At 42.4% G+C, this 27,430-nt stretch overlaps 1 protein-coding gene across 1 annotated transcript in view; it reads left to right on the top strand.

Annotated features, from left to right (window-relative positions):
- Positions 1 to 27,430, top strand: part of AGBL4 (AGBL carboxypeptidase 4) — a gene marked incomplete at both ends in the record, with an annotated part of 937,634 nt that overhangs the window by 842,432 nt on the left and 67,772 nt on the right. Inside the window, one exon of the mRNA XM_082766598.1 lies at positions 1,623 to 1,785. Within this exon, the coding sequence (XP_082622724.1) occupies positions 1,623 to 1,785 (163 nt within the window). The remainder of the gene's footprint in view (positions 1 to 1,622; positions 1,786 to 27,430) is intronic.

Below are 27,430 nucleotides of genomic sequence, written 5' to 3'. Positions count from 1 at the left end.
CTCCCTGTCCAGGTATTCAGAGCATCCTCAAGTTTCCTGACATGCAATTTGAAGAAAATTATATGATAAGTATATAGCAGAATACATTCTGTGTACCTTTTACCACAAAGCTAAATATTATGTTACCACAAAGATGACGTCACTTTTAGAAAGCTCTATATATAATGCTAATGAGAAACCCAATTCCATCTTACTCTAATTAACCTGGAAAGGCTTCCTTTTTATAACATGAGAGCCTTGAAAACATTCTGAATGCTAATAAACCCACAGGTATTTCTGTTTGTTTGTTTTTTTGTTTGTTTGTTTGTTTGTTTTTTGTTGCTTATTTCAGTGTTAGCATGACTCTCTCAGTCTACAGGATTTTAACATTTTGAATGATTGCATCTCTTCTATTTACTTATTTATCTTATTTACAAGAAAAGAAAAGAAAAAAAAAAAGTCTTATATCCCCTGGTTTTGATAAGATTTGATACATACTAACATTGTGTTAGTAAAAGAAGATGCAAGGTTCAATAGGAGGACCCCCTGGATAGCTCAGATAATTCACCATGGGCACAATGGCTGAACCGTAAGCTATATGTTAAGGGTTCTTTACGTTTCTCTGGCAATGTGAAAGTCTCAGTGCAGAAGATACTAAGACTTTCTACACAGTCAAACCAAGTTGGATCTGCTATGCTTCTTTTTTTTCTCCTCTCTCTAATGGTCATTAGGTTGTGCTAAGCCCAGACTGACTCAGTCTAATGGTTATTAGGTTTTTGATAGGGTCTGGTAGCCAAAATGAAATCAGATTCCATTTTTCTGTTTAGTCGGTAGAAACAGGCTCTAAGACTTAAATCAACCTGATGATCTCCCCTTGAGTGTCAAGATGTCATGCCTTCAAAGGAAAGCTAAAACTCATTTATGGAAATACTTGGAATCCTTCCCTCCACCCCTCAAATGAATAGCCATAAAGCTGTATGGTTCTTAAAGCCAGATCTTCAGTAATAGCACAAAATACTGTCCTTTGTACTGTGCTGCTAACGCTGTTAAATAGTGTAGTATATTTTTCCACCCAGAGAGCAACATCCAGTTAACATTCTAAGTTAGTGATGTGGAAATTTGTGTGACCTAATTTAAAAACTAATCAAATATCTTAGGTAAAAAAGTTTCACTAAAATGTAAATACTATTGTATTTCTACTTTGCTTAAAGAGTCTAGGATAAGGAGTTGGGGGGAATGCTTATGGTATAGGAGAATGCAGCAGAGAGAAGGAACTAAATATTCAAATAATGATCCATCATAACTTCTGAGATGTAGGGTCTGGAGAGTTCCCTTTTGGCTCGTGCATACAACAGGCTTTCTTTAAGTATTATCCAAAAGGGAAGGAGAAAAGCTAATGTGACTTGTGAACTGAGATTAATTTTGTGAAAGTTTGCAAGATGTTATTTATAGCCTATACGCCAGAATTGTATTTCCATTAATGGTCTCTCCAGGCCACCATTGAAAAATATCACGGTCTCAAATAACATAATTGGGATTCGGCAATGTGAACTTTGCTGTTTTCTATTTTAACAGACTCCTTCCCAACCCTTCCCTTGTTCCACTCGTGAACTCTTCATGTCTTTGTGTTCTTTCCTCTGCAGTCCAGTACATCCTTCAACCGAGATGCTGTGAAAGCAGGGACAGGCAGGCGTTTTCTTGGTGGGCTGTTAAATGATACGTCCTACTGCTACACACTAGAAGTCTCATTCTACAGCTACATCGTGGCTGGAACTACAACTGCTGTCCCCTACACAGAAGAAGCATGTATCCTTTTGAAATCCTGCCTCCTCTTGCAGCGCACGTGAACTGAGCACTTAAGGTAAATACTTCTATCTCAATAAGAGTTTGCTGAGATAGGAACACACAAGTAGAAATGTGAGTCTGCTCCTGATGCTTTAATTTCCCTCATATTGATTCTCCATACTGTGGAAATTCAAGAAGAGAAAGGCATATTAGATCAAATAAGCTATTTCCCTCTTGTAGGAGATTGTCTCACACACTTATTACAGAAACTAGTCCTGGAGAGCCTCTGATCCATTCCCTTCCACAGTCTTCCATTTCTTTCTTCATTTCTCCCCTTATTCTCTCATTATACCTGTGTTTGTATCATTGTTTTAATAGCAAGTTGAAACTACATCTTTGGTGCTGAGTTAAAATATCTTCTCTGCCTTTGAACTGCAGCCAAAAGGCTCTAAAGGGTCCATTAGGTTCTGCAGCTGCCTCAGGGCCAGATCTTTAATACCGGTTGACAAAGAAATGGAAAGCAAGCTCTACAAATAAAACTGACAGAGTTGTTCGCATTTTTGAGGACTCGTGTACATGCAATGTCTCATTGCTCAAAAAACATGTATCCATCTGGCTATCTCAGTGTATCAACAATTTGTAGAATTCTGGTCTAATGATCTGTTTTTATGTTTTTCTTTTACTTTTTGTCATTGTGCTTAATTAAATAACTGGCACCCACACTTTAAGCTTGGGCGTGTTGTTTCATTTTGTCATTCTATCTTGGTAGCTTTTGAAGTTTCCACAGGTTTAGAAATATTGCAGAGGGAGGAAGATTAGCTGTGATTGCCTATTTACCTCTCCACTGCATTTTGGAAGTAGGGGAAGGTTTACAGCTTTAGGGTAGCGAGGGAAAATTTTTCATATGACACATAATTCTTCATTATCTGTGTATGTATGCACATGGTGGGAGAACTGGGGAGCAAGGAAAATAATTCTTAATCATTTGGGTGGTTTTTTTTTGTGTTTTTTTTTTTTTTTTTTGTTGTTGGTTTTTTTTTTTTTTTTTGGTTTAGTTTCTCTTAAAGCAAAATTTGGGGGAAGAAGGGGACTGAATATATCAAGGTGATTTAGAACACTTTATCATTTGAAATACAAGCTCCTTTTTGCCCAGTAAGGTTAAATATCTCCAAGGAATAACTTGCACAACACACGTATATACTGCATCTTGCCACTGAGAACAAAATGTTCATGTTGTTAGGTTTGGGTACTTATTTTCTTATGTTGGTATTTTGGCCTTTTAAGAACATGTGCCTTAGTTTCACTTTTAATTTTCCTCCTCACTTAGTACTCATTGTACTGACAACTGCTTATTTATCAGCCTTATTTATCAAAAGCAGTTTTAGCAGTGAGGAGTGGGAAGAGTCCCAACACAAATGAGATCACAATTCCCTTGAATACATTTTTCTTGATGACTTGTAGGTCATGCTGGCTTAGTTTCTTTTTCCATGAAGGTTTTTTTATTGTGCTTCACGTTACAGAGGTTTTGGGTGTGGGGTCTAGTGTCTCTACCCATTTGCTTGGTTTGTCTTCTTCAGACAGCTGCATTATTCTCAGCTCGCTCATTGTACCTGTCAGCAGCAAGCAGGCTCCAGTTCACAGATAACCTTCTTGTTGGTGAGGTGTGGCAAACTCAGGTATTGACTTGATTTCCACAGTCCCAGATTTACCTAGCTGAGTGAAAAAGGAGAAAAGGGTGGTTTTGACCAGACTGGCAGAGAGCAAGCAAGGAAGACTGCCCGTGTAGTATGCACTGCTGGCATTTTGCCTTGGGTAGGTTTTATTATTTCCTTTTCAAAAGGATTCAGGAGGGTTGCTTATGACAGCTCTTCCTCATGTGTGCAGTTTCCTAGTTAGAGAAAGAAATGGAGCTGCTTGAGGCAGTCTCTGGGCTGGTCTGCTCTAACACAGGAGCGGCTGGATTTATGCACACTGTATCCTGGCAAGGGAGAAGTTTCATCTCACAGAAGTGCCTGTGACCAAAAGTAAAACAACTGCAGAATGTTCCCATTTAGCTTGAACAGTTCTTCCAAGCTATTTGCAAGTCAGTGATTAATTAATGCTCAGATTTTTTAATGGACCTGAACCAAAGACACAGGCAGTCAGCTCACATTGGCCTCCAAGGACAGGCATGCTTCTATTAACTATCTAGCTACATGCAGACAGCAAGTCAAGCAAATAAATGAAGAAAATACAGTGAGCCCAAATACCGTGAACTGATAGGGAAAGTTTGCAAGAAATCTGCCTTCAAAGACTTATTTCTTAAGAGTTTGTTGTTGTTGTTGTTGCTTTGTTTTTTTTTTGTGTTGTTTGTTTTTTTTGTGTTTTTTTTTTTTTGTTGTTTTGTTTTTTTACTTTCTTAGGATGAACATCCCACCGTGATGCTATTAGGTTATAGAGTTGTTTTATTGTTTTATTTCGTTTTTGAATAGAAACTGGATCAGGGTGGCTGAAATTGTTCAAAGCTTACAGTGTTAGATGACAAACTACAAACTGAGACTCAGCTTCCAATTTGGAGAATGGACAGAATTTATGCAACCCACGGTCTTGAGCAGAGCCTATAGAGGACACCATACCCCATATTCAGAAACGAGCTATACTAGCTCGTGTAGAGATCAAAACAACTGATAATCTCCGGATTCTACAAAGGTATTTATTTAGCCCAACATTTTTCTAGAGTTGCCTGGTAGAAATAAAGCCATCTGACAGGTGAGAAAACTGAACAAACTGTGAATAGTCTTCTGTTTGCACTGGTGGCATGCAATTCTACCTGTCAGCCTCTTTCATTTACAGCATTCATGGCAAATAAGATCACAGTACCACCCCCTTTCATGCCATTGTACAAGGGTATGAATTTTTTTTTTTTACTCTCTTCATGTTAGGTGCTTAGGGCTTAGGTGCTAACACCACAGTCTGTACAAGCCTTTATGTGAGCCTGTATTAGATATGTTTCTACACTGGATAAGATTATGCATTTTGTTCAGACTTGCATGACTGAAGCATACTTAGCAATTGTTGAGATAAATGGGTACCTTACATATGTGAAAATAGGGGATGAACTTTCAGCATAATAGTGTTACTTAAATTCTGACATTGTCAGTGTGGGCAGTAACTTTTTTTTTTTTTTCAACAAGAGAAGAACAAAATTAAAAATAGCAAGGGAAGGTATCATTAAAAGTGAAAATCTTTTCCCAGTTTCTCCAGTTAGTATGACTGAATATATTCTCCAAAATTAATACCTCAAAGATTGAGTATTCAGAGGATTACATCTAGATTGTTCTATTAAAAAACAAACAAACAAAAAAAGCACAGAATTTACTTTAAATGAAATCTGGGAGTGAAGGAACTTCCATCACTCTGTGCAGAGTGTGTGTTTGGGGATCCCAGCATCCTGTGGAGTGCTGGATTTCTGTTCTCTTCCAAAATAAAGAGAGCTAACATGGTTGTATGAATGTCTTGGGCCTTTATTAGCCCGATGTAGGTGATGGTTATTGCCGGAGTGCCTCTTGTGCTTTGCAGGATGGAAACACTGCATCAGGTGTAACTTCCTGAATGTCCTGTTACACCTTCTTTAAGAGGTATGTGTGTGCTTGGTAGGTCTGTGTCTAACTGATAGGTACCCTATGATAACGTGCTGTAGATAACAGTGAATGGACTTTGTTTCGAAGGCATAATAAAAAGATTGTAGGCTTGTTGGAAGTAAGTGGACAGAGAAATGTTTAAAACCCTTCTCACACATGCACATGTTTGATGGCAACTGATTAAAAGGTGGCATAGCAACAGTTTGCTCAGCATCAGGTAATGAAGCTTTAAAATGAGCTGATACGCTTCCATAAAATACCATGTTTTACTAGGCACTTACTGGGCTTATGACACAAAGCATGTAAACTGTCCACAGCACTCACCACCAGCAGCTCAGCTGCTGAGCTGTCTGGATACACACCAGCCTCAGAGCTGGGCACGGAGCAAAAGATAAAAGAGGGGGAGGAAGGATGAAACCCCTGGAGGACTCAGTGCTGCTCTGATAGCACACCCAGAATTGCTTTTTCACTGTAGTCGCTGAGCAGCAGCCATCACAGCCTGACCTGAGAGTGGCGAGTAAAGGAGCCTCATATCAACAGTTTTCAAATCTATTGGGTTCATTTTTTTAGAGTGTTTGAGTAGGATCCCTGCTGCACAGCAGGCAGCCCATAAGAGAGCATAAAGGGTTTCGCTCCTCCAAAGCCTTGCCACAAGGTGGAAGATAGAAATGATGGAGATGAGGCAAGAATTGGTATGATTATAGCCCAGTAGCTGTAGAGAGAATAATCATCAAGATAGGTGGGCAACAGAACTAGCAACGTGTCCTCAGCTGTGGTGCGTTTTAATCTTAATGGTTTCTCTCAGGTGGGGGAGGCCCCCACCCAAAGACAGGCCTTTAATCATCTATGTATATGGATTTACTTGTTGAAGTCACTTCTGAGTAGAGCAGGAGATGGGGTGTCTGATGGAATGATTCTCCTTTGTATGGCTAAGTGCATCAATTTACTTCTTTGATTCAAAGCCCTCAATATATAGAATGAATTTAATGATACTTCTTTTAAAACAAACAAACAAAAGAACACTTTGGAAATAATTGGTGAAGAACACAGAAGTAAGAGACATTCCAACTATTCTCACAAGGTAAGTCTTTTCACATCACAAACAGCTGAGAAATGAGTTAGATATTTTAACACTACAGCTGAACCAAGTTGCAGTGATATGATTTGGTATTTTCTATTTCACTGTATGTGTTGAACTGGAAGCTTTGCATCCATTAAACAAGGCACAGTTGCACTGCTAAACTCTCTGCTGTGTTTATGGACATAAAAGATGTCTTTATGTGGCTACAGCTTGCGTGCATACTGGTACATGCAGAATGAAAGCTTAGATTGACTGGAGTCTCTTCAGGCACCTAGCAGGTACTTGAATCTTGGACTGTCAGCACAGTTGGGACCAACAGGTTTGCTCTTATTCTTAACTTTTAAGCCTGCTGGTTGACCACAGGGGATTTGAGAACTTAAATCCGCTGGAGGAAGCAGTCATTTGTTTATACCCAGATTCCTCTTTGAGTACTTGGATCTCAGTAGATGCTTGTCCTGGGGAAAAGAAATCTGTATGCAAACTGCAATTATAGTAAAGGCATCTATAACTTTTAGAGTTTCATGGATCTGCCAGTCCTCTAGGGCAATGTACTTGGCTATTTGGGCTTTTTTACATTTCTGTTTTTAGAAACTGCCTGCCCTGATCCTCCTTGCCGTGTTAAGAGAAGATCCTCACAAGCCAGATTATAGCCCTTGCAGGTTTGCTCCCACCCAATAAAGGCAACATTACTAGCAAAAGCCAATGAGGTATGAAAGGCTGTGCTGATAAAGCTGAGGGAGCTCTGCAGAGGTTACCCAGTGTGCTTTATGTTTGAACTTGAGTTAGAGCTTGTTGCCAAGATGATTTCCAAGTCAGTCAGGCATATACTCAGCAAAAGACCTCCAGAGGTCTACTTCTTCATCCTTCTTCTGTTAAGCTCCTAGAAACAGGCTCCTTTCTGTGTGTTGCAAAAAGTGGCATTAATCCTGATCCTGCAGAGATTTCCCTAAGAGTGACCTCCTTGCACATCATCTCTCCACTATTCGGTTCTTTCTCAATACCATGTTTTGGGCTGTCTTTGAGGAAAGAAAACAAAATCCTCTTTCAAATCCCCAGTCTGTGTGAAAGAGTGTCAAGGTTTACAGCCACAATTTCAAATGCTCTTAATATTACTGGAAGCATAGAGTTAAATTATAGAGTTGTAAAGTTACTTTATAGTGATAATGCTGTCAAGCATCAATATCTCTGCCCCAGGGCACCATGGAAACTCAGTTAATGATATAAGAAGCTGATATTTTTCAGGGTTGCAGCTGTTGGCTCATACCCAGAAAGAATCTGCGTGTTTGTTCGTATCAGATATATACTGGGGGACCTGCTCAAAGAAAATTAAGAAACAGAAAAAGTCTGTTTAATGACGTGCAGTGGAATGAAAGTCAAAAGTAGTGTATGGTGTTCCCATACATATACCTTGTTCCCCCACAGAGTTCAATACACTGGACAGTGCTGTAGAGATATACTTAATTTTGCTGTAAGGGAGGGAGTTGGGGGGAGGGAGTGTGTATTTGTATGTAGATTTGTTTATCTAGTCGCCTGTAGCATTGACTGCATCAATCTATGCAGACACTGTCTGGGAGTATCAGTAAAGAAATGGAAATTAAGGCAAGTGACTAGAGTCAAGTTAGGAATATCTATAATTTTTGTAATGGATTTCTTAGTGTGTGCATCCCAAAGTGCTTTGATAGCCTCAGATGAAAGATGCTATAAAAGTGCAAAGTGCTATTATAAAGGTGAGTTTTTTTTCTTTTAAAGAAAGGGTTTATTTATTTATTTCTCAAATGCAGAATATCACTCTTGGAAGGTATCTTCAAAGCATTTCCTGGGGATTTAACTATATGATTCCCATTACCTTTTGGCTGGGAGCCAGGTATCAAACACCATGCACATGGGGAAATGGTCTTTCAGTTAACTGCTGCATTCAGAGTGGTCATGAGTAACTGGGTCATTTCTCTGCGTGCCCAGGTGCTTTGCACACCTCCTGTTCTGTAAGCATTCACGTGGCTTTCTGTGGGGAAGGAGGGCAAGCAGGTCAGACTCACAGGCCTGTTTTACATCCAAGTGAAGGGAAGTGTACAAACTGAGGACCTAGTCTGGATGAAGCATCAGATGTGCTGTGAGCCCACCTGTCCTGTCAGGCACAAGTCAGGCTGAGCAGCAGGTGGGCACTGGGGTTTGCTCTAGAGCTGTGGTGTCCCCAGATGCTGTGTGTCATGAAGGAGGGAACCCATAAGGGTGTGGTTTATTTTCCTTCCTCTTGTGTGCACAGGTTGCTTTCCTGAGGATGCTAAGGTGCAGGGAAGAGAAGAGATGGTTGGTGTGGGACCAGAATATAAGCAGGCTGCGTACAGAAGTGGACTAGAAGCTCAGAAATACTCTCAAGTCAGTTTTAGCCATAAATACAGGAGCTTAGCTTCTTTGAAGAGCAAGTGCAGGAAGATTTCAGAAGCTGTGAGCCTGGGCTAGGGAATTTGCACAGAGTGACTTGGGAGCTCTCAATATTTACAATCCTATTTGGGAGTAGGGACCCTGTGGACAGTTGGAGCATAGTGTCTTACAGAGGCACATGTGCAAATATCATCCCTGCTTTCTGCCAGCCATCTTCGATTCAGTGCTGGTGGAGAATGTGCTCTTTGGCCCAGGTAGGGCTATATCCAGCGACAGGAGAAGACTGATACCTATAAGCCAGCCAAGATGAAGAAGCCCAGCTCCAAAAATGATCTTATATCCAATTCAGCCTTTGGGGTTTCATCTCAGAGACTGTATGTTAACTGGTGCTAGACTGTCACTAAGGCTTTACTGATCGAAATCCCCATCACTGCTTTCCATTCAAGCTATCAATGGCTTGTGGTTGCTGTAAGGCCAGCTTAGTCAGTGGACTGTAAACACAAAGCTCTGTAATTCAAAATGTTCTTGTTGATGGTATAAAAATTCATTTGACTGTTAATAAACATTGTTACATTTGTCCATTAGTATTTCTTTTACACACAGGAGAAAATAACTTTGACCAACCTCAAGTGATGCTTTCACTGAATGGCTGGAAGGTGAAGTTGATTTACATGACTGATTGCAGAGTTGTGGCTAATATATGTAAGGGGGAAAGCTCCCTCCATGCACAGCTATCCCTCTTGCATCCGGTTCTCAAGGTCTTGAACACTTTTCAACTGGCTTTTCCGTAAACTTGTGGTTTTTTTTCTTTGTCTTATAAGCAACTTAGACAAAACTAAGCATATGGAACTGATAGCAAGGCTCTTGGGTGCTCAGAACACCATACAAATGCTATTAGACCCGTAGTTAAAATAATTCTTTGGTAAATGTTAAATTCCTATTAGTAACACTTGCTAAACTTAAGTGCAAAGGAAAGGGCAAGGCTAATCTGAAAGGCAACGGAGAGCAGGGCTTAAAAGTTATTAACAATTTGTTGGAAATGTCTGAGGGGGGTGGTTAATATGACTAAAAAACAGTAACATCTGTGGGTTGAAGATTTAGGTTGGGAGAGGGCTTTAGCCAGTGATGTGCTTTGGAGCTTTCCCAAATGTCAATGGGAACAAAGAGAAAAAAGCTATTCAGGATGAAGCGGTTTTCAAAAAGCAATAAACAGAAAAATTGCAGTCGGTGTCTCTTTGATAGGTCTCTGCCTGCTATTCTGCTAGCCTGTACTGGTGTTTGTGTGTCTCTGTGTTTGTCATATTTCCCTTCTTCTGCCTCTTCGCTTTTGGCTGGGTCTTCTCCTCTGTGCCTGGCCATTTTGTGTCCGTATCCTCACCATCTTGTTTGTGGCTTTAGGTCATTATCCCTACCCTTTGCATGTGTCCTCCATGACTTTTTGTCACCTCATTGGATTTTTTGCAGATGGTGTTTCATTGTTCAGACACGCCCAATTTCTGCTTTTTGCCCACTGTGTGCTTTCTTTCAGCTAAACTATTCCTTCTTTTATATTTTGCCACCTGAAGGCTCAGCAGGTCTTTTTGGTGATTAAAGGGAATTCTAGGGAAGGAACAGAAGCTATTTTTTACTACTACATCTTTAGTTTCTCAGACCAATATCCCAAAAGGGCATCAGAGACATTTTTTTAGGAAACTCAGCAAAGAAATTAGTGTCTTGCTATATGTGTATCTGTCTGTCTCAGCTGCTTGACCAATTGCAACCAAATTTGACAGTGATGAAGGTCTCAGAGATATTACATTCCTACAAGTTTCATGAAAAATAGCTGGCTGAATGAGTACAGAGACCAAAATTAATCTTTCTACTAGGGACAGCTGCATCTCTATTGTTAGAAACCAGAGGAGGATAGTAGAAAAGTCGCAGGAAACAGATCCCACATCTCATCACCCTCCTGGGCCTGTCATTAATGACTAGAGACCATACTTCATTTTCCTTTTCTCTGCAAGCTTTTATTGCTAACATCTCTGAAAATCTTAAAGGATATCTCGTGGCATCCTGAAAAAGCAGATTGCATCTTCTCCATCAGGCCACTGTTGAAAGGGGTGAAAAACGTGGCAGGTACAGTCCATGGGTGAAATGAATACACGTTCAAGGCAAGGCCGCTACATGCTCACCCCAAGCCAATAGCTTTTCTTGTAACCTAGAAGTGACACTTTGTCCGGGGCTCACAGCAGCAAAGTCTGAGCATGTTTCAGTCAGAAAGTAAAGATAATCTGCAGCTTTGATCTAGTGTTCAGAAAGGTCACCTTTGTGTTCCTGTAAGAGCGGGATGAGTCTGATTCTCCCATGTCTCAACTCTTAATGGAACAGCCAAATCAGCTCAGATCAAAATCAGTTCTCCGCAGCGTCTCATCTCTGATAGAGGCCAAAAGAAAAAGCCTGAGAAGGATATAATAATAGAATAAGCAAATAATAATACTTCCTCTGAATATTCTCCCAGCTTCAAGCAATTAGTGGTTTGGGATCCCACAGCTATAGATGTTGATTATGTCTGTGGTAACACTCAATGGATTTGTCTCCCATGAACCTGTATGAATTTTTAGTATACACAGCACTCCTTGCCAGGGATTTCCACAGCTTAGCAATGTCTTGTTTGTTTTAAACCTACCACCTGCATGCTTTATTTTGTGATTCCTAATTTTTACACTGGAAGTGGCATTGATCCCCATCTGCTTTCCCCATGGTGCTCATATCAGTCCTCTTTTTTTCAAGTTTGAAGTCTCCTAGCCTACATAGTTATTCTCTGAATATTTATCTCGTACACTGTGAGTGGGAAAATATTACCAGATCAGAATCATTTCTGGAGTTGGTATATCATCTACACTTTCCTTCCAGATATACACAACTCTGTGAGTTGCTAAGCAATGGAGAATCAACTCCGATGACTCTAACGGCAGTGTATGTACTTGCTGTGCACTATGGTTACTGCTTTTGCTCAGGATAAATCCTGCCCTGGTCACACAAGCAGGTATAAGCAAGAAAATGAGAGATGCAGCTTTCAGCTTCAGAGTACACACTGTAATCATCGTGCGTCCTGTTCCTCATGCGCTTAACAGTCTGTGTGTGTTTTGCTGTACTTTTCCATTTCCTACAACTTATGAGGGATTCAAAGCCCGTTAAGGTAACTGAATTTCTGTTCGGCATAGGCTGGGGTTCTGGTCATATGGTGAGGAGAGCCTAGGAATCAACTGCTGCTGCATGGCTTGTGAAAACTGCTGTATTAAAGCAACATCCCAAGTACCTTGCTTTCTGTCATTATGATTGGTGTTCATTACTCTTTCTTGGCAAACCAACTCCTGGATTACATACTCCCACAGTCGGGTTGCATGTATGGTTCTGTCAGGCTACTTACTACTTTCTCTAAAACTAAGCAACCTTTATTAAAGCAGCAGCTGTCATCCGGTGCCACAGAAGACCAAATGACAGGTAAAAACCCATTAATCCTTTCTTCATCTCCCAGTCCCTCAGAAATCCAGTGTGTAGGTAGCTACTTGAGACACCTTGTGTAGCAGAGCATCAAATATGTGGGTCTGGTTTCTGCAGACATGTGGCTGGAGCAGTGTTGAAGAAGATGTACAAAGTGAGATTTCTTTCCACCATCTCAGTACATGACCAATCTCAAACTTCTTTTCAATAAATCCTTAAACAGGCTACTCAAGCGGAATATAGGAGGCTTAATCAAGGTAGGGGATGGGAATGGCTCAGAGGATTCAGTTGTCCTCCTCAGTGCTTTCTAAAGGAGGGGCAGCTGGATTGCTAACACAGCTATGTGGTAGAGCCAGGACCACATGGTTTTGCCAGCCCAAGGGAAGAGGGTCTATAGTACTTTGGTCCCATTATTCCTGTTTTCAAGCCTTTTTATCTTTGAGTTGTTGTGGATTTTTTCAAGGTCTGGTAAGTGGCTGGTTCTGTAGACAGAACATAGTTTCAAACTCCTCGTCTCCTACTGTGTAGTAGCAGTAATACCTCACCTCAAGAACACCATGACTGTGTCTGTTAAGTCTCACATCCTCATATTCTTGCTTTTTTAGGATTTAAGGATTTGATACCATAAGGATTTAAGGTTGGGCCCTTCCTAGGCCAATAGAGTTATCATCCTAGTGTCCTTTCTTCCCTGCTTAATGATTCCTGTTTGCACTGCATCCCTCACATGTCTGCCAAGTAGAATTTGTTGCATTGACTTTCTTTCCAAAGCCCGCCAGGAAGGACAGCTTTCCTTCAACCAGGATGCAGAAAGGGCCTATGTCTCCAGAACCATCAATATTTTTCTTGAGATGATAAATGAACTGCCAATAAACTGAGGCAGCTGCCAGATTTATCTGAGAAACAGACCTTCAGACCCAATTTGTCCGTGCTTGGTTTATTTATGTGTCTGGAAACTTCGGAGAGGCGAACAGAGGACTAGCCATTCTGGGGGAGCCACTGAGAATTAGATGGTATAGATAGATGAAGTAGGACTTTATGGACTGATTCAGATACATTAGCTATTACTCTGTACTAGCGTTATCTCAAACAAGAAAATGGCTTGAGATTCATCACTGGGAACACCACAGAAAAGAAACAAAAGTCTCTCAAAGCCAGACCTAACTTCTCATACTTGCTGTATCATTCAATTTGTTTTTCTTCATCTCTTCTCATCTTTCTTGCCTACAATTTTTTTTTTTTTTTTTTTTTTTGCATAACATCTGAAATTTTTGTGTTGTTGGCACGATTTTTCTAAGGAGATGAGACATGGCTGATCATGCTGGGCCTGGAGGGATGGGACCCATGTATGCACTGCAACAGGTAAGGTTTGTAGGGACACCAATCTTTTATTGAACCGGCTGATACAACTAGAAAAAGCAGGCAGTATTTAGTTTTAGGGCACTATTTATCTTCTGCTGGGCAGTTGGCATGTGTGTTTCATATACGTTCGCCATTCACCCCAAAACTTCTGAGCCCATTTTTTGGTTCCAACCAAAATTGGTAGAGAGAGACGGAGTGCTCAGAGGTATTATATTTGGACATTTTTTCTAAAAGTAGAAAGGAAAGTCTCAGCTAATGCCTGTGTTTTGGGAGGAACAGGAGTAGGGACAGGGCATCGGTATTTCCACTGTTAGTGGGGCAATTTAATTTCAATGGGGGATGTTAAGCAAGGTCAGGGAAGCAAACCCAGTGAAGATGAGCACTCAGTATCCACTCTGAGGAGGCGATTGGAGGCCCAGCAGCCTGGTGCCCCTCTGCGCCTCCCAGTGCAGCCAGGTTGGGCGTAATGAAGTGGTTTCCCCCTCCCCACCTTGCCTGCCTGCCTGGGTCAGCACCAGGCAGCACAGCTCACGCTTGCCTGTAGTTAAAGTGCCCTCTTCTGGCACGAAACGTTTCATTTCTCAATGGCAGGCGACTGAAGAGAGGTGGGTGTTTTTTTCTGATGGTTGCTGAAATCAAGAACAAAGCAGGTTTTTGCTTCCTTGCTTCTGCTCTGTGTCCTGGGCTGCCTCGGCAGGCAATAGCGGTCAGTGAAGGAGCCTCCCTGTCGTACCAGCCTGCCTGTGTCAAAGCATCTCTGTAGGACAGTGCTATGATATGAGCTTGTTTGCATCTGAGGTCATTTTAAAAAAAAAAAAAAATCCTCCTTTTTTTTTTTTTTTTTTTTTTTTTTTCCTGCCTTATCTTTAGCTGATGTAAATCAGGAGCTGTGTTGATTTACACCAGCTTAGAGTTCGGTATCCTTTGCCTGCTTACATTTTCTACTCTCTGCTGTATAAATCATCTCTTGGCTATTCTTGACCTGTTGATGTCAATAGTTTTCGCTGTGGAGCCCTTTGGGATCTAGATTTGACCTGTATTGATTAGGAGGGAATGTTTGATGATGAAATGCGGGGAGAGGAGAATGTGCAGCCGCTGTCAGAGAAGTTCCCATGCTATGCACTCAGGTGGGAAGGGAAAGTTTTGATAAAACTTGTTAATGTGAATTCAAGGTTAGCAGTACACAGCACAGCAACTGCATCTGTCTGCAGAGGGATTTAAAATCAGCCTTTAATAAGAAAAAGGAGTTTCCTGCACTGCTTTATCGCATCAGTTACCATCAGAGGCCTTTGCATGTGCTTTGGATTTTTCTCTGTATTTAAGGAGCATTTCAAGCTATAATTGATTAAAGCTGAATTTGTGTTACAAAGTAGGGAACAGCAGGTCAGGGCATTTACGCTATGAGACGAGACTGCGCCTGATTCCCATTTAGATCCTTTATAGCAGAAGGGTAGTGTTTTTTCCCCTGGTAACAAGCAATGTCTCAGCTATTGAGTACAATGCTGTATTAATAATTCTGTACTTATTGTAGGCTCTCTGAATGCAAATCCTTCACACACACGCTGGATTGGCATAAGCCAGTTTGGGAAGCACACATACGACTTGCACTGCCCTCCTCTGGGTTTACAAGTAAAAGGAGCTGGAACCAGGTTTGCCAGGTTTTGCAGTGTGCCGAGCTAGAAGCAAAAATCCAGCTTCTCCCTTCAAGGTGAAAAGGACAGGAGAGTCTGGTTTTGGTCTGCTCGAGGCTCTTCCTTCAGTGATCCCTGCTCTATTACATGTTACATGCAATTTAAAACTGTCATATGTTGGCATGGCATCTTCATGGTCACTTCAGTATTAGATATTTAAATGAGGTTTCAGGACTGAAGTTCAGGAAATGCGACTTCTAATCATGTGATTTTATTTAAGCTTCATGCCCATGTTTCATCCTGCATTTTCAGTCCTGGCTACTTAAATGATATTTAGACAGAAACAGTCTGTGGCTAAGTACAACACCTAACACAAAGAAATCCTGCTCTTGCTTAGACCCTCATAGTATTACAACACCAAACCCAACAGTATAGGGAGGGAGGTAAGAGCACGTACAAGAACTGAGATAAAACAAGCTCAGAGTTTCCAAGCCAATACGAGTTGAGATGCTTAAGTAATTAATGTGAACAGACAACATTGAAAATAATAGGTAGTACTCAAATTTTTACCTTATTACTTCCAAAGAGATTATCCTAGTACGATAGACGGATAAAGTGAACTTGCGTGAATGTGAATTCACTGAAGTGAATTTCACAATTGTGAAAATGTGTGAATTCACTAACATGTATGTGCATTAAATGCTCATATATACCAGAACTTTCTTCTTTAAGTATGTTCTTAAGATTCGCAAAGCAAATGAATTATGACAGAGAGAAGCTCTCAGGCCTCTCTTTGTCGGGGGGAGCTCTGAACAACCACTGCAGGGAATAACGATGCCCCTCTATCAGTTCTCTGCAGATGGCCCTAGAACTGGAGCAGCCCAGAGTAATGGTGCTGAGAAGTTGGTACGATAACAAGGCAAAGCAAAGTATAGCCTAACAGGATGACAGCACAAGGCAGCAAAAATAGGTGGCTTTTGTATGACTATAATAGCACCACCTGCTTTCAGAACGTTAGTCATCCCGTAAATGTGTCCATTCCAGCGAGTATCCTTGAGGGAGCTGACACAGAAATCCATAGAAACGAAGCACTGAATCTGAGCAGAGAAAGGGGAAGAAGCGCAGGGACTCGGCAGGCGGAAAGCAGCCTGCTGGTGGGGGGAAAGAAGCAGCCTGGAAATGTGTGCTTGCGTGTGGGTGTGTATGGGGTAGCTGAGGAGAAGTACGTATGCTTCTCAGAGGGAAGAATTTGTTTCCTTCTCATCACACCTCAGCCCCTGCTGTTTTCTTTGATTTTTCTCTAGCAGGGCCAATCTAGGCACTCAGTGATGACAAATAACCCGGTATTACAGGGTGACATGCACAGTGACACAATAATATGGAGAGAAGAACCCAAAAGGACAGAGTTACTGTGTTTTATTTATTTCTCACGTGTGTTCTGCAGTGCAGGCAGTTTTGGAAGCCAGTCTCACCAGTCCTGTGCAGCCTGGTGGAGACTTTTAGGGGAGCCAACCAAACCTCAAACCTTGCTACCATAAACAGTCTTTTTACTGGTGAGCTGTGTTTGCAGTGATCCTGGTAAGATGTTTCGGTCCTATTTTGATAAGGGCATTTTTGGACCTTCTGTTTGATCCGCGTTGAGGTGTAGCTCTGGGTTTCTGGATACCTGCATTCAGCTGTGAGCTCAGTCACTGCCTGGCCTCAGACGAGTTGTGCAATATTCTTCCCCACATTTCCCGATTAGCAGGCTTTCAGCTTTGCGATCATAACGGGTTTTTTAACATTGCATTTGTGTGCAATTTCCTGAATTTTGTCAAAGCAAACTGAGAGGAAAAGTGTTGTTTTGCTGACACGCACAGTACATCAGCAGGGCCGAGCCTTCGGCTTCAGCACACAGGATGCTGCTGCTTGGGCTAACAGAATAGCAGGTTGTCATTCTCTGTTGGACCAACATAAGGAGGGAAGAAAGGTACATTTTGCCAGAGGGATTCATGGTCACTTACTGATGATGAGGGATGTTAAGACTTGGTGATCTGAATTCCATTTGTAACTCTGTAAAGAGCTTGCAGATTCGGTGCTTTGCTCTGCCCGTCCTTTCCTCTCCCAACCCTCTCTTGGATAAAAACACAGGAGAAATGGAGAAATGGCGTTGTCTAGATGATAACACAGAGCTAGGACACAGTCTAGTGAGATAAAAGGAGAAGGGAGAGGCACACAGAGAAGTGATTTGCCTAAATCTGCACAACCAGATCTCCTGACTCCTTCACTCTCCCTCCTGTGGCTTCTCTTTAGGAGATGAAGTTGATTGATTGAAATTGCCCTTTTTACTGATTACCATTTTAATAATCTAACCAGTAATGTCAGAAATCCAGCATGAGGGATGTTTTTTGTGTGTGTGTGGTTTGTTTTTTTTTTGTACAATCTGTTTGTTGCTTGCATTTCTCTCAGGTGGGCACCAAAATTGGACTGGTTGTGTTCTCTTTTTATTTATATTTGGTTTTGTGTTCTTGTCATCCAGGCATAACATAGTGTTACTGCTGCAGCTGCATTCTCACATGACAAGGGAATATTCTTATTACAAGGAAGTGAAAATTAAAAACAAAAACACCTCCCCTCCCAAAATAAATGTACCTGCCAAAATAAACCTTGAACTCATAGGTCTTGTGAAAATCTCTGTGTATACCCATACACATTTCATGGTCATCTTGTATGAAATTCCTGCTTTCTGAGTGTGGGATGGGAACTACTGCTATCTTCTGCTTTGCCATTTCTATCTCCTCCCAACCCCCTTGGCCTGTTTTCAGTCACTTATTCTGCCTCTTCTGACTGTAAGATCTCTAGGGAGGAGATGGCCTTCAGTGCTGACAGGGAGTCTTTGCCTTGGAGCCTTCACTGACCACCCATTCCTTCCCAGTTTTAAATAGGTGAATAATAACCCAGCTTCATGCCCTGGGGTTCTAATTCTTGATGAGTTTTCCCACATGCTGTCAGAGTGCAAATAAATAATATCTACAAGGAAAGGGGACTAAAATCATCTTGGCTCCTTTCACTGAAAGCCAAATGGCCTAGTGGCTGGAATGAAGAAAGGATATTCCTGTTCCTCACTCATTTGGCTGACAAAGTAATTATTCAGGATAATAAATCTTCACTGGAAACTTAGAAATGGAAGAGGAACAAGAGTGCTTTCAGACATGAAGCTGGGAGGGGATTTGTCTCTTCGGAAGCCCAGCCCTTGAGGGACAGCTCAAGGCCCACAGCCACTCCTGCCTGCTGGGTCCAAAATGGCTGCTGGTGGCTGTGGCTGTGCCCCATAACTCAGCCCAGCCATGCCCTGGGCCCTGGCTTGTGGCCTCTGTGCCTGTAGCCACAGGCCTAGGAGCAGGGGCTGTGTGTCAGCCCTGGAGTGGCCTTAATGTGCACCTGAGCAGCCTGAAAAGGGGCCAGGAATAAATTGCAGAGATCTGGAGCAGCTGCCTGCCTGCTGTGCTTGCTCTTTAACCCTTCGGGAGCTAGTGCTTCCCACAGCCTCGTGAGCAAACAAGGACAAAAGAAGCAACCACAGAGCTGAAACATTTTATTTCCCCTACTGGGCCTGCCAATTAACCCTGTCAGGAGCTAGAAAACCACACTGGGCGCATCAACAGAAAATGAGCTGAGGAGGGAGAGTGTTGCAGAGACCTAATCAGCTCTCTGTCTCTCTGGAAGAGCTGAGCTGTGGTGCAGGGACAGCGGGAGCGAGTTTGCAAACACCTCCGCGCTTCAGAAACCGCTGCAGGGCAAACAGAGCCACGGAAGGCCGGCTCCTGGTGGGAGTCTGTCTCCGAGCTGTCTGGCTGCCATGTGTCCGTCCCTTTGCAGATGCCGCAGTTCCTGCTTCCACCCCAGCCCCCCAGCTTTTCCCAGTTGCTGTATTATCTGTGGTGACTTTAGAGTGGGTTTGGGGGCTTTGAAGATAGCTGGAGGGAAGAAGGGAGGCCACAAAGGCCTCTCCTTTCTAGGTCTCCCTGTTTGGGACTCGTTCTGCTCTTGATCAGCTTTAGCACTTGGTTCTGTGTGATTTCCCTGTGGTGTTCAGTTATCTGTTTCCCTCTTCCTTCGCTCCAGGTAGTAGAAAACCTGAACTGGACTGAAAATAGGAGCAGCTGGATGTGTTGGATGAAACATGGGTCACACAGGATGTATTTGTGTGTTCTCCTTTGGCAAATGTGCCAGATGCTGTGCAGAGAGCAGGGCTGAGCCGAGAGGCAGTGGATGGAGCAGGGCCTCCAGCTCAGCGTCACTGCAAGGGAGGCTTGGTCCATTCGCTGTGAGGATGGTGAAGAACTGGCCGTACATTTGGGCTGTTTAGCATCTTAGGTGTGAATAATTTGAAAAAAAAATCGGAAAATTTCCTGTGGCATCAGCCTGCTGTGTTTCTATCAAAATCATCCAAGTGATATCAAAGATGAAATTTGTCCCACAGTCACCTCTATAGCCTTTAGGGCAAGTATGGTCTGCACGCACAACCAGCCAGGGAGGTGAGCCCAGTATTTAGTTAGCTTTGTATACGTTCTGTTCTGCAGAAAGCAGTCCCTCCTTCCACTTGGTACTTTCTTTACTTTGGGAATAAAACTCAGGTGTTGACTGGCTGCTGTGGGCCCTCCTGACTGGCAGAATGGTCCCACATGCAGTTAGGGGTGAGCACAGCCTTGGAAGCCCGCTTGCCTCCCCAGCCTCTTGCCACACCACTCGTGCACTCCTGGTCCATAACACTGCTCATTGCTTCTTCTGGTTCCTCTTGGGTGCTGGTGAGCCATGAGGGACTGCCACACAGTGCTCCTCCCTACCTTTGCAGTAAAAGGTAGGAAGGCTCTGGCACAAATGAGAAAAGAGGAGCCATTTTGGAGCTGAGCTGTACAGAGTTAATATTCTGACTCTCAGGCCATGAAATCAATCATCCAGGTGAATTTGTGGTCTCTCAAATTCATTTTGGGCACGACACGCACCTCAGATGGAACTGGCTGCAGCTCTTGACGTCAGTAAATGCTTTCTTCCCTTCAAAAGAGCACAGCCTGGATTTCATCTTGTTTTTACACCTTCACTTCTCCTTGTAAGGCTCATTGTCACCACCGGGTCTGGTGTCATCCAACTGCGGCAGTGAGACCAACACTCTGTGCTGCAGAAATTCCCAGAGCACAACACTCGGCAGCTGCCAAAGCTTTCTGCTGGCACCTGCTCAAGGCAAGAGAGAGAGAAATATCACTTTGTCTGCCTCCCTTCATTGCTGCCCACCAGGAAACCAACACAGACAGCACTTTGCTCCTTTGCTTGAGAGACGTGCAGGTTGGACACCTTCAGCCTTTTTGGCCTGTTACATAATCCATGTCCCCTTTGTCTCATCCCACTTTGTCCTGGTAGCATTCCTGCTGCCCCATCTCACCACTCTTTAGAAAGCCAGCAGGGAATAGCATTTTGCTATGCTTTTTTTCTGCAGTTTCCCACCTGCCTTTAAATGGCACAAGCCTAATTGTTTGGGGCATTAAAGCAGGTGATGGCTGCCTTTGGGCAAACAACAAAAATACTTACAGCAAGGCAGCCTTGAAGAAGATTGGATATTTTTGACGGTTGTTGGGACAAGTTTCATCTCACGTTCTTCCTCCATCTGGCTTGATTCCCTTCTGACTCATGGGTGGCTGCTGAATCCCTGTGTCTCTGTGTAAATTGGGTTGGTAATAAATGTATTAAATCCCTTCCTTGTGGAAGAAACTCTGCAAATCAAGAATGTCAGCTCTTGTGCCTCTCGCTTTTCCAGCCAGCTTAGCTGAGCAGCCAGTTTGAATGACAAGAGGAGGCATCCTAAATTCAGATATTACAAGGTGTGCATGTGGGAAAAGGAGTGAATTTAGTGCTTGTAACAGGTCTGCAATGAACAGTACAAAATTGGCTACAGGTTCAGAAAGGCATTGTGCTGATCCTTGCCTATCTGGAGCTATCTCAGGCCTTTCTCTGAAACTGCCAATGAGGGGAGTGGTAATGTTTGTGTATCTAGGGCTGATTCAGTGGGTGTTCTGCTGGCCTGGGGAGCTGATGTGGGCACACAGTGTGGGCCTGGTCCCCGGGCAGCAAGGTCACTGTTTTCTGAGACATACTCCAAGCAGCAGAAGCAGCAGCAGGACTGCCCCCAGCCTGCGAAGCTGGCTATGGCACTTTCCCCTTCCTCCAGCAGCCTGTAAGGCCTCAGCCCTTTCCTCCTTACGGCAGCAAACAACCAGCCTGGCCTGGGAAGGCTGAGAAAGGCTGCGAAGGCCTATATACTTACTGGTGAACTGAGCAGCTTCTTGTTCCTGTCTTCTCCTACACCTGATGGGTCTCGTTTCTCATTTCCCCTACTGCTCACCCCACGTTCTCCCCTGGTCTGCAAACTGAAGCATGTTTCCATGATCTGCCTCTGTCACTTGCTCTCTTAAATGCTGCTGAGCTCTTAAATGCCTTGATATTTGGTCGCAAGGAGTTCCACTGGTGATCAGTGCATACAGGGAGTTTGGTGTGCTGAGCAAGCCCTGCACAAGAGGTCAAGACTTGCCTGGTCTGACCCCTATAGAGCAATGGTAGGCATTTTGGCAAAGCTTTTGCTTGACTGAAGAGATACAAAACAATGCAAATAAAACACGTATAACTTCATCACCCTAAAATGGCTTTAAAATGCATAGATACAGTATGAAGAAATGTGTTATATTTATTTTGAGCTATAGTAGGAAAAAGATCCTTTCCTCCTAGGTAAAGTGGTAGAGATGGTATAGAAATGGGAAATAATAAATGTCTGAATTCTCTTCCACTGGACAGAATGTAGCCACATCAAGCAGATGGTGTGTAGCAGAAAATTCAGGCAACAAAATTACCCAAACTTGTTTCCATGTCCTACTAGGAGGAAATGCACAAAAACATAATAAAAGGAATCATGATTTAACAGATGAGAGTGAACAAGGTAAAAAAAAAAAAAAAAAAAAAAATCTTTCTTCCCGATGCTATTTGTAGCACAGACCATAATACATGGAGGTTAATTCTATTTCAAAATCAGGGTTCTGTAGAGACAGGCCAGTTCATTAGGACAGGCTGGAATTAAGGACACATTTTCTGTGCATCAGAACAGTTCATATGAGGCTCAAGACTTGACTGGTCTGACCTCAGGCAATGCTATGTGCTTTGATAAAGCTTTTAGTGGCAATCAAGTTTTACTGAATAGTACTAGAACTGAAACAGACCGAGAGACATAAGGCAGAGGAAATGCTGAAGTGTCCACCCAGTTTTTGCAATCAGGTCATCAAGGACTTCCTGTTCCAGAGGCTGCATCAAGCCATCATCTTTAATAGCCACTGATCTACTTGTCATTCCCAATTCAATATCTAAATATTAATTACAGCAGTGACTCAAAGATCAGGAATCTGCAAATAACACAAAAATACAAGAGGATACAATAGCTTGAAAAGAAATAAGGAGATGCTTTTTCTGAGCTTGCTCTTTAAAAGAGGCAATAAATTAATTTACAAACAATGAACAGAGCACTTTTTGTTGGGCAGTCAAGTCTTGAAAAGCTTGAATACCCAGGATTTCAGAGGGCAGACCTACTGTCTTTCCTCTAGTTCCCCACTGGTAATGCAGCACTGCTACCTCTCTCCCGATTCAGAGTGCCCTGGGATGGGTGGAGCTGATGCCAGCACTGTGATAGCTGCCCAGCAAGATTTATGACCTGGCAAAGGTCAAATGCCCCCAGCACTGGCCTACAGCTTTGCATTGTGGTTCTCTAGGTGCTGTATGCCCTCTAGTAGAGGAAAGTGCATCCCTTGTGACTAAACGTGTGGCACTAGGTCAAGAAAATGATAAGTGACTTGCAAAAGACGAAGTATGATGTACTTTGAGTTTATGTTCAAAAATGGCTGGGATCCACTTCAGAGAGGATAGTTTGTAGAAGTGGTGACTTTATCATTTTGCTTGTTATCCTAAGAATGGCAAAGCAACTTAGAATTTTAAAATATGTTGGTTAATTAATGGTAAAGCACAATGGCTGTCATTCATCATTTCTCTCTCTCTCTCTCTCTTTTTTTTCTTCATATGTGGGCCTTCCTGTTGCTTTGTTATTGAATTGTGTTAGGGAAAAAAATCTTTCTCTGCCTCTTTGGATGACTGGCAGGCTGAGATGCATTCTTATGTGCAAATCCTCTTAATTGCTTTCTAAACTTTGCCCACTTGGGGAGTAGAAACCTCTGAGTGGGAGGGGGAAAATTGTACCATTCTGCAGGTTTTGTGGTCCAGAGGTATTTAGCTTAGGGTAAGGAACAAAATGCCTTCTTGGCTGTTATGGCAAAGGAGATGATGCCCATGAAAAGGTTCAAAGTGGAGTTCAACAACACAATTATAACACCTTGACAACGTTGTAAATATTTAACTTAGAGTGGCTAATAGATTATTCTAACATGGAGTTGGTGATTGAAAGCCTACCCCAAAAAAAGGGCAGGTAAGGAGTTCTTACTGTGTAAATTGCTTTCTGGCCTGATGCCACATGCATTGGTTGAAGTCAGGAGCGAAAGTCAGTATTACTATGAACTGAACACTGAAATATCAAACCATTGTATATATTAGATCCCAAATCTATACTAACTAAACGTGCTTTTCATTGTCCTTGAAAGTAGAATAAGCTCAGGGAAGAAAATGGGAGTGGCTCTGAATTCCTCATTTTGTCCATTTTGTGATTGCTTGCTCTGAACAGAGGGGAAAGAAAATGAAACTTTCGTTTCCTTGACTACAGCACTTGTGATGTCATTTGTGTTGTATTTTTTATTTCCCACCCCCCTTTTAGGATCCTTTCTGATCTTGTTCTCATCTGTTCTCCTTTTAAAGCCTGCATTAGTCCTATAGGTCTTCCCACTGCCCACTTCACTCTTACAGCATGTATCACTTTGTCATGTCTAGGTCAGTCACTTCTCACACTCAGTGTAGTATATTTGTCCAAAGATGTCCAAAAACGTTGTGTAGTCTGGTTTTAATGTCTGAATTGAACAAAAGACTTACAAAGAGTTACTTTTATTGCTTCTTGTAAAGATGAGGAACAGTCCAGGAAAATTTTATTATTATTATTATATATTTGTTTTGATATCTCAAGCCTGCACTACGCTGCTGTGTCAATTGTCTCTGCTGGAGTGGATGGTGTTAGGAGTTGTCTTATAGTTCTGTAAAATTATCCCCTCCCTGCCTTATCTGCTAGCAGCTTTCAAGACCTGATTGCATGGAAAAAACTGTCCTTGCACACATTTGGGTGGGAGGCACTGGAATCAATTTTGAGATCACATTCAAATTCCCCAAAAAATCCCTTCTCTCAGAAGCTTGGTTTTCATTTTGGAGCTTGTCTGTATTTTTTATTATTATTATTTTTAACTCTAGGACTGTCAGTGTAAAACAGGAGTGGAATTTCTACCTATACAGCCATCCTCACCAGGAGGCCAGAAGCAAGCTCACCCACTTTCTGTCTGGCTCATGCAAAGGTTACTGCATTCACCTTTATCAAGGTCCTGCTTACTTTCAGGCTTGGCAGAGTATTACCTATGCAGTTTTTTTGCCAGCCAAAGACATTACAGTAAGAGTAGATGCAAGTTCGTTTTGTTGCTCTCTTTTGGTTGTCTTTAAGCAACCCAAATGTTATTCTTTTTTGCTGTTCACCTTGATTCCTTTCTTAACTTAAAAATGAATTAGATGGCTGTGCCACCTGGTCCTCATCAGAAAAGGCTACTGTCTTCCTGCTGTAGCCATTTTCGTTTTCCCTTGCCAAAGTCCAAGGCAATTCCTATTTTCTTGCAAGGTCTTGCAAATAAATTGTATTGCTTTTGCATTTGTCAACATTAAGAGTTATTTGCTGCACCTTGTCCAAATTACCTAGCAAAGCTAAGGACTCTGTAGAATTTCTTTGTTTGCTTTTCTCCTTTCCCTTCCATGTCCACTTCCCCAGTTTTGTGTTGTCAGCAGGCTTAACCAGTTTGCAGTCAGCTTCTCTAAGCCATTTATATAAATTAGGCTTAGCAGGGGTTCCAAGGATCGTGTGGCAATGAACATTACTTTGCATTTGTTGACTTTAATTTTCTTTTGCCGTATGTTGACCCAGTTCTAGAGTAGATCTAAATTGTTGGGTATTTCTTGGCTGCCTTTCTCACGTCCATTATATGGCCCCACTGGCAACTGCAGGAACTCTGAAAACGACATCGCTTGAAGCCATTTACTCAACCTAAAACTAGAGCAGGAAAGGGGCATATTCACTGACCTAATTCAGTAGGGCTCATCATTTAGGTTTAACGATGACTCTCTTTTGCTGTTCTGTAGCCTGATCGCTATCTGTTCTCATTTACTACACTAACTCTTTGCAAAATTTCTGCTGAATTTGCAGCTTTCTGTGGAGTATTTAGCCAAGCTGCCTAAATAAGCCACAATAAATTGTATCATGTGTACTCTTTGATTTACTTCCATCTCCTTCCAAGCTAAGGAATATTTTAATAGTTTTTGCCATCACTTATTAACTTAAAAAAAAAAAAAAAAAGGCACTTTGATGGAGATCAGAAGCCTGTACTTATTTTCAAGCTACTTACAGTGACTTGGTAGTAATAAGAAATGCTTTCCACTTGTTCTCTAGAACCCCATGTGCTGATCCGTCTCTCAGGGACAGGTCCTCTGTGGTGGTATCAGCCCATGCCACCCACAGCCGCTGTGCCCTCTGAAAGTCTCTGGAGACTGGGAGGAGCCCACAACCCCTCCTTCCACCTCCACTGGTCTCTGACCAGGTGCAAGGGGCTGCAGGAGGCTTGTCACAAACTGACCTCTGCCCAAAAGGAGAGATCATTAAAAAGGAGATGATCATTAAAACAATTTATTTTAGGGCTCATTTACCCTGCTGTTTGCCACACATGCTGTGGTTCTTATGACTGCTCCAAGGCTGTATCTAGCAGAGCTCCCAGGAGGGGGAGCATCATGGATGTGCCCTCAGGTCTGTTGTAAATATGAGTGAGTTGATCACATCTCTGTTTCTTTGCAGCTTGTCCAGGACTCTTAATGCTTCAACTTAACAGGAGTGGACTGGTCCCATGCTCTCAGCTTCAGGGCCTTTACTCACCATCAGTTCGAAGCAGCTGCATATATTTGCTCCTGGGCTTAGGGGAGAGAAAACCCTTCTTGGAGCTCTCCCTGGGATCAAATATTTCCATGCAATCTCTATATGAGATCAATGTTTGACCCAGTAATTTTATGGACGGTATGCTGAAATTAGACTTGCATGACATTTTCAGAAAGGAATATAGATACTACAGCATCCTAATAGCCTTCCTTCCTGTTCCAGCCGTTGAGTGGGTAGGAGACTGGAGCAAGTGACATTCCTGCTTTTTGAAACTCCATTTTCTAGCCTGTGGATGCTAGGGCATTCAGATATTGTTTGCCATGTTGCCACATCTCCAGTAAGGATTTGTAATCTACACACAACTCAGATAAAACAAAACAAGGGATCTGCAGCACTTGTTTTGCTGCAGTGTTGGAATAAAAACTGGGGGATTATGACTTTGGCCATACAGCACCCAAAAGCAAGAAACCTACCCCTATTCTTCCAAGCAAAGTAGTTCCAATAGGTTCGTTGCTTTCCCCAAGACACCCCTGGACAGAAAAGGCAGGCTGCCTGCCCTCCTCCTGTGCCTCCTGGAACTGGACTTCCAGTGAGACAATCATCTTGTTTCATTTCTCCAGTGAAAGGACAGCCAAGGCTGTATTTCAATACATCAGGAGCCTCTTGAAAAGGTGAGGCCCTTTCTGTTAGTGCTGTAATGGAAGAGAAGCCTAAAGAGAAGAAATGTGACCATTTCGGGGTCACAAAGTCATCGCATTTCTGCTGTTACATTCTGGGAACAAAAATAGCAGGGACAGGTCCCAGCTGCTGGCCACAGTGTGTTTGAAAAGGTTATCAAGACATTATAGCATGTAAACAGCAGAGCTATTAGCTCTGAGCTGTGAAAAGTTTCTAACCTTCACCGCGAAAACCTTAAATTATTTTTGAAGTGTTAATGAAAGTCAGCCCTCCAAAGATGGATGTGGAGCATGGAATTGCATTA

Source organism: Aythya marila (assembly GCF_965140915.1).
Source record: "Aythya marila genome assembly, chromosome: 8".
Classification (NCBI taxonomy): Eukaryota; Metazoa; Chordata; class Aves; order Anseriformes; family Anatidae; genus Aythya; species Aythya marila.
The sequence above is the reverse complement of the archived record's forward strand: the minus strand, read 5'-3'. Positions and strand labels throughout refer to the sequence as shown.